The sequence below is a fragment of the Montipora capricornis genome, chromosome 2 (assembly GCF_036669925.1).
Source record: "Montipora capricornis isolate CH-2021 chromosome 2, ASM3666992v2, whole genome shotgun sequence".
In the NCBI taxonomy this organism is placed as follows: domain Eukaryota; kingdom Metazoa; phylum Cnidaria; class Anthozoa; order Scleractinia; family Acroporidae; genus Montipora; species Montipora capricornis.
This window is the reverse complement of record NC_090884.1, coordinates 50,676,976-50,684,475: the sequence shown is the minus strand read 5'-3', so window position 1 is coordinate 50,684,475 and position 7,500 is coordinate 50,676,976. Positions and strand designations below refer to the sequence as shown.

At 40.9% G+C, this 7,500-nt stretch overlaps 1 protein-coding gene across 2 annotated transcripts in view; it reads left to right on the top strand.

Annotated features, from left to right (window-relative positions):
* LOC138025986 (voltage-dependent calcium channel type A subunit alpha-1-like) overlaps positions 1-7,500 on the top strand; it is a 77,926-nt gene that overhangs the window by 23,809 nt on the left and 46,617 nt on the right. For both annotated transcript variants that reach the window (XM_068873164.1, XM_068873157.1), the window contains 6 exons: positions 1,600-1,712; positions 2,373-2,476; positions 3,300-3,431; positions 3,770-3,845; positions 4,042-4,165; positions 5,337-5,595. In XM_068873164.1, the coding sequence (XP_068729265.1) occupies positions 1,600-1,712; positions 2,373-2,476; positions 3,300-3,431; positions 3,770-3,845; positions 4,042-4,165; positions 5,337-5,595 (808 nt within the window). The remainder of the gene's footprint in view (positions 1-1,599; positions 1,713-2,372; positions 2,477-3,299; positions 3,432-3,769; positions 3,846-4,041; positions 4,166-5,336; positions 5,596-7,500) is intronic.

Below are 7,500 nucleotides of genomic sequence, written 5' to 3'. Positions count from 1 at the left end.
CTAAAGTCTTCTCATGAATTTCTTCACTTTTAAAGACGTTTACGACATATTTTGTTGACTTTCTTGTACTTTCCGGGGCCCGGTTGTTCGAAAGCCGATTGACTTAATCCAGGATTAGCGTAAACTTTTGTTTCATGTTTTCAACTTTTTGGTGAAAGTTTCTTTGCTTATTTTTGTTTTTTAAGATTAACTTCTTCTAACGTAAAGTTTTGCCGAATATCAGCGTTGAACAGCATTTAGGAGTAGAGAAATAAACTCCTTGCTTATTTTTTTAAATCTGGGATTAGCGTTAATCGGCTTTTGAACAACCGGGCCCGGAACAGCATTTGCGACCAGCGTTTTAATGTCGCTATCACCAGACTCCAGAAACCGAGTTTTTTTCGTCCATGTAAATCGAAACCTCTTCTGCTGCCTTTTTTCCGCTGGAAACGATTGCTACAGCATTTCGCAGGGCAAATATCCAAGCAAACGAGGGTTATTGCATACACCACGTGACGTAAAGCCAATGAAATCACCCAAAATGAATGGGTGGGTTATAACTACAGATATGGAAAAACTTCTCAAAAGAGAGAGTCAAGTTAGGTTAAGAGAATTTAGCTCTGAATCAGAGCTACCTTAAATTTAGCTCTGAGTCGGCTCCCATGAATTTTTTAAAACTTTGCTGATAGTTCTATCTCATTGCTTATTACTATTTTACACTAAAATGTGGAGATCACTGAGTTCATATTTGAGATATCTACAAGTAAAGACGAAATATAGAGTGGTTTTGGAGAGCTTTCATGTCGTCAAGGTAACCTATTACGTCACAATAATGGGCGTATTTTGTTAAGCAATAATTGGTGTTTTATATGGTACCATGACATTGCTGTTACGTGATGCAGTATTGTAGTTATAACCCTTCTGATAAGCAGGTCTCTTAAAAGTGGTGAAACTGGTTCCAGCCACCTTTAACGCTTGATGCTAAATCTCTGTAGTATTTAGAGCACGTTCAGAAGTAGCCGCCTCTTCCCATAATCTGAACACCTGGAATAGCTTAAAACTGAGTTGCAACGATACAACAACTGGTGCCCATCTTGAAAAATCATTCCCTCAAACCTGATTATTTTTGTCCTTACTTTTTTACCGTTAAATGTATGTATATGGCACTCGCCTTCCACCATTGTGGCCCGGGAGACATGGTGCTTTGAACGGCTAAGACATACTATCAGGAACACTGTTCGAAATGTAGACGGGCTGAAAAATCGTAATGGATGGACCAGGGATGGCGCAGTGGTGAGAGCAGACTTGGAGTCATACGTGGGTTGAGTTTGTTGGTTCTCTACTCAGTACCGAGAGGTTTTTCTCCGGGTACTTCGGTTTCCTCTCTCCTCAAAACCCAACGTGTGACTTGATTTGCTTTCATTGTCAATTTCAGTTTACAGTGTCCCCACTTAGTGCTCCTGCGCTATAACGACGAGACACTTACATAAGGTTCCTTTCCTTTCCTTTGTGGGTTTTTGGGCAAATTCAAATGCAGAGTCAATTGTTTCTGAGATTCTGATGGGGTTACTCCCGAACTCAAACTTGCGAAAAGGTTGATATGTTTCTGTTCTTTTTCAGATATAGCCGAGATCGCATTTTTGTCAATTTTCTTCGTGGAGATGCTGCTCAAGCTTTATGGCCTTGGGATTCATCAGTACTTCTCTTCAAGTTTTAACTGCTTTGATTGTGCAGTAAGTTCTCGATTAATTTTCGAAAATACACATGAATTGTAGTCTGCTCACATGATCGCGGAACATAAGTGCGGGGGTAAGTCTAGGCCAGGTGACAAAACTAGAGGGTGGGGGCGGAGGAGGAAACAAAGATGGCCAGAAAAACTTTCTCTCCCCCCTCTCCGATCACCTCGTTTTGTCAGTCGACCCAGACCTTTACGCTCTTCGAATATGGGGTCTAAGTATACTGATATGTTTCGCGATAACAAAACTATCTATTGCCTGCGAGCTGCCTTCGAGTAGGCTAGCAGACTTCTGGATTATTTCAGTTTCAACTCTCTTGCGGGAAGTTTGTGAGAGATTCTTACAGATTCCACGCATTCCATTCTTGAATCGCTTTTAAATGTCTGTCAGTATATTTATTTGTGCATGATAAAAAACCTACCAGCTCAAGCGATTAACGAATGGAATGAAAATTGGAAAGATCAAGTTTCACCTAGAATTCCTTTACAAATGTTCTTCGTATTGGTCCACAGTGGGCGCATTCAGCGGAACGTCGCGTTTTCTGGAAAGACCCGATAAGGTCATATGTTCGTACGGTGGTTTCATTTCAGTGATTCGTTTCAACTATTTTGACTGTTAGACAAATAACAAAGCTTTTCTTTTTTTCTCTTGAAACAGGTGGTATGTTTTGGTATCGTAGACATTTTAATGGAAAAATACTTGAAACTTGGCATAAGTGTATTGAGGTGTGTCCGCCTTCTGAGAGTGTTCAAATTTACGAGGTAAGAAACCTCTCTGTAGTAACATGTTTCGACGGGAAACTTACGTTCATATGAACAGCTAGTCTAGTCTTCAAGTTTAATTCTTGCTTTGGCACCTTACCTTTTTGCTACACTCTCCTTACAAAGGTTGTTCCAGAGACCGCGCAAGGGGCGGAGCTAAAGCCACCTCAAGGAAGGATTACGTTTTTGCAAACGTTTGCCGTGTAGCACTTATATTTCAACAGAATTAACTGCTTAGAGTTTAATGTGAAGTGCGAGTTTTCTACCCCATATGAACCATGTGAGCGTTAGCCCTACTAAGTTTTTCTCTGTCCTTGTGTGGGCCCATTACCATTAGTAGGGCTGACGCTCACAAGGTTCATATGGGGTAGAAAACTAGCACTTCACATTGAACTCTAAGCAGTTAATTCTGTTGAAATATAAGTGCTACACGGCCAACGTTTGCAAAAACGTAATCCTTCCTTGTACTTGTACATGTTGATTGCCATGACTTTAACATCTTCAGTTCCCACGGCCTGCTCCCGTCTGACTTTGTAGCTCAGTCGGCAGAGCAGCAGTGATCTAAACCGAAGGTCGTTGGTTCAATTCCCACCCTTGTCCTTGTGTGGGCCCATTTCCATCGGTAGGGCTAACGCTCCGGTTTATATGGGGTAGAAGACTAGCACTTCACATTACACTTTCTATCAGTTAATTCTGTTAAGGCCACCTCAGTTTTTCGGACCACTGACGAAGTTCAAATATAGAGTTTGGGCTTTCTGTGGTTTTGAGTCGGGTTTTTTTCTCTTTGTATGTGTTAAACCTATTCGTTTATTTTCTGTATCAGACATTGGCGGTCACTAAGGAACCTCGCCACTTCTCTTGTGAGCAGCATTAAGTCTATCGTGAGCCTGATTTTCTTATTATTCCTGTTTATCTTGATTGCTGCTCTCCTTGGCATGCAGATTTTCGGCGGCAGGTAAGTTGCACTTTTTTTTCACTTTTCCACTATTACTGCATTACATGATTCTGTTTAAAAATTGCTTAATAGGTCCGTTTCTTCAGTTCTGCCTCTTAGTTCTGTCTGCAAGCCAGGTGGAGGGAAAAAGTAAATTGTTTCCTGAGAGAGGAGGGCTGATAGATTAGATTGTGTGTGGGAAGGGGTGAGTTTGTAGATTACTTTTGATGTGAGAGGGGTTTGAGAATCAACATATATCGAAAGTCGGCATGGTATACGTCCATTTTTGTTATGATTGTTTTCGGTTACCATTATCCATGCCGATATTACAGTTTTTCATGTGATTTTTTTATCCTCAGATTTATCACAGACGACAAACCTCCTCCAAGCACTAATTTTGACGATTTTCAAAGTGCTATGTTAGCAGTGTTCCAGGTATTCATCAGTTTTAAGCTGGATATTTGCCATCACTAGAATAAATCAATAATAATTTCATTTTTTTAATGATATATAGACTCTTTCTTAAAGCTGCCTATGCTCCATCCACTCGACAAAGTTTAACGGTATATGCCAGCTTTTAAGAAATAAAATCTCCCCAATTTTCATGTTTTTCCTTGTTTACTACAAACAGATCCTCACTGGTGAAGACTGGAATACTGTTATGTACAGTGGTATAAATGCGCTCGGTGGTCCTCACAAACTTGGAGGAATTTTAGGCAGCTTGTATTTTATTCTACTTGTTATATTAGGAAATTGTATCCTTGTGTTAGTGATATCTAATATTTACGTTGTTGCAACGGTCAGGAAGAGGCAACGCTACGAAACAACTGAAGTGCGTGTCACGAATCGTGCTGCATGTGAGGTGTGACGGTCTTTTCGTAGGAAGCTTAAGCACGCGACGTTTTTGAGCCAGGGGAGATAACTGCATGTAACCTGTTTTCCTTTTCAACTTGTCTTTTTTCAACCACATGTTAACTTTATCTCTTAAATTAAGTTTACATGCGGTTGCGAAGACCAGTTAAAAAGGAAAACATTTTACGTCCAGTTGCCTTCCCTGGCCAAAAAAGCCACATTTATATTGCTAAATATCTTTTTGCCACGAGAGACAATTTGTTGATAATGTTTGGAGAGACTACTGGCCTGCGTGAAAAATGTTTACTTCCGGTTTACACCCGAAGCTCACAAACGTCGTGCGCATAAGCTCCCTAACGTGTTTCTTTGCCGTCTTACAAAACCAACCACGAGAAAAGATGAATTTTAGGCTATCCCGTCGATTTGAGGACCGAACAGGGAATTTCTCCCATAGAAGATCTATCTTTTCTTGAAAGCCGTTTTTACAAATCCAGCTATAGAATGTCTCACCACTCTTCAATTCAGAAGAATTCAGTTTATTTAACCACATTACATGTATTATATAGTACTGCATAAAAAAAGTTGACCTATGGTAAGGGAGCCCAGAAGAAACCATGGGGCTTGTGGGACCTGGTCATTACGAGAAAAAAACACATAACAGAAAGAGTTTACGTTGTGTGACGTCAATGAGATGTAATGATCGTTCCCTGCTAGTCATAAAGCATTGGTATTTTGAAGCGGCTGTAGTCTTTGCTCAGACTCTTCCATACGTCAGTTTTTCAGATAACTATCTTGAAAAGATTGGAACTTCCAATAGCAATTAGTCCTGGTTGTTCGAAGGGCGGAAAGTGCAAGCTATCTTAGTCCTGGTCCTGGTTGTTCGAAGGGCGGAAAGTGCAAGCTATCTGGTGGATCAACACCGTCGATTTATTGCTGATAATTTTTTTTAGTTTCTGTAGAGCTTAGGCAAGAGTATTTTCTGACCGAAATTCTTCTAAATGCTGGGTCTTTAAACACAATGTGTCCTAGAAAAATTTAAAGCAGTTTAGAGGAGCTTCCTTAACTACGAAACAGATACTTTGCTCAACGTGTTTTTGGCCATCGCCGTCGATAACTTAGCAAACGCACAAATCTTGACAGAAGACGAAGAAAAAGAAAACGAGGAGCGAGAAAGGAAGAAAAAATTAAATCAGCAAAAATACAGTCGAAAGGATAACACTGGCTGGAAAAAAGCGGGTGCTAAGCTTCCAGTATTAATAGCTATCAATCACCTTGTCCGTAAAAAAAATGGCCAACCTTCCACATCGTCAGCTGCAGATCCGAACAATATTGGGTGAGTATTCTACTTTTTCTTTTTAGTTGTTTAGCCTCATACTGGCTCTATCGGGGAAATTCCATTGTTAAACAACAAAATGTTCAAGTTGCTTTTTTAAATATATAACACTGGCTTTTTCTTCCATATATACTACGCTCTACTTCTATGTATTGAGCACTGTTTTACGAAAATCAAGTTTCACACTTATATATATATATATATATAGATATATAGATATATATATATATATATATATATATATATATATATATATATATTAATTCTTAAGGGGATAGGACCGTGAATAGCCGATCGACTGGGGAGTAGTGAGGCGATCCTGATTTGTGAGGCAATCAGTTGTCCAGATTCCCCCTCCCACCCTACATAAATGATTATTAATTCTCTAAGGGGATAGGACCGTGCATAGCCGATCAACTGGGGGGTAGTGAGGCGATCCTGATTTGCAGAAAATGTGTGTTGAATTGTCTCCCTGGAGCCAGCCACGATACTCAAAGCAAAAGCTTTGTAATGTCAAAGAGCTATATCTAACTGCAGACAGTACTGTTTCGGCCTTCTGGGCCTCATCAGTGCAGTGCTGATGTCTGGGGTGGAGGTTAAGCTTATAAAGCCACACATGTGGTACATCTAAGTCATGCCAGAGTGCTCAAACTAGCGAGCTAGTGAGCATGCGCAATTGCTAGCGGCAATGACTCATCCCAGTAGAGTGCTCAATTTGGACATGAAAGCAAAAGCTTTGTGATGCCAAAGAACTATATCTAACTGCAGACAGTACTGTTTCGACCTTCTGGGCCTGATCAGTGCAGTGCTGATGTCTGGGATGGAGGTTAAGCTTATAAAGCCACCCCAAATGTCCCAGACATGTGGTACATCTAAACCATGCCAGAGTGCTCAAACTAGCGAGCTAATAAGCATGCGCAAGTGCTAGCGGCAATGACTCATCCCAGTAGAGTGCTCAATTTGGACATGAAAGCAAAAGCTTTGTGATGCCAAAGAACTATATCTAACTGCAGACAGTACTGTTTCGACCTTCTGGGCCTGATCAGTGCAGTGCTGATGTCTGGGGTGGAAGAAACTCAACACTGGACAACTTCTGGGGAAAACTGTAATTGCCCTGAGCGGGATTTGAACCAACATCCCCCTGATCACTGGTCGGGTGTGATGACCACTACACTATCAGGACAACCATGCTGGCAACATGGCTGATTAATCATTTAATGTGTGGCATTTCCGTGGGACTCCCTAAGGGCCAGTTTTTCTATGTGATAACGCTGGATCAACAAGTGATTCACAGGCGGACAAGGGTAATTAATTTAAAGAGACAGTTAAGTAGATCCCTTGAGCCAACAACGTATCACCCCCAGGAGGATCGCAAATGGATTCACAGTCCAAGTTGAGGAGAAATTGAGAGAAAGTTACAGGAAACTCAACACTAGGCTCGATTTCCGCCGCTCACTCGAGTTCGGGTATCCTCCCCGAGAAGAGACGGCTGGACGCGTGAGCGATAGATTGTGTCTGTGACGTAAATTCAAAATATAATTTATGCGAAGTTAATAGTTGCGGGGAAATAGCATTAAACATCCCAAAAACACTGATTTTAAGAAAACAGAAATTACATAACAATGCTTAAAACGTCTGTGCGAAGTTTCCAGATGATACGAGCTTGAGTTTGTGGTTAAATGATCGATGTGAGTTTGAATTCAACCGGCGAATCATCAACGAAATCTTCGGCTGCTTTAGCTCTCAGTCGACCTCATCGGCCCCCTTGTTTTGCCAGCAATAAACTCAGCAGTACTTTCAATTGATCTTGAGAAATTTTACTTGCTCTTACATTAGCCAAGTATGAGGAGAAAATTGCAATAGCAATGGATTTCAAAAACCGTATTTTGACCTTGGCGCCAACTG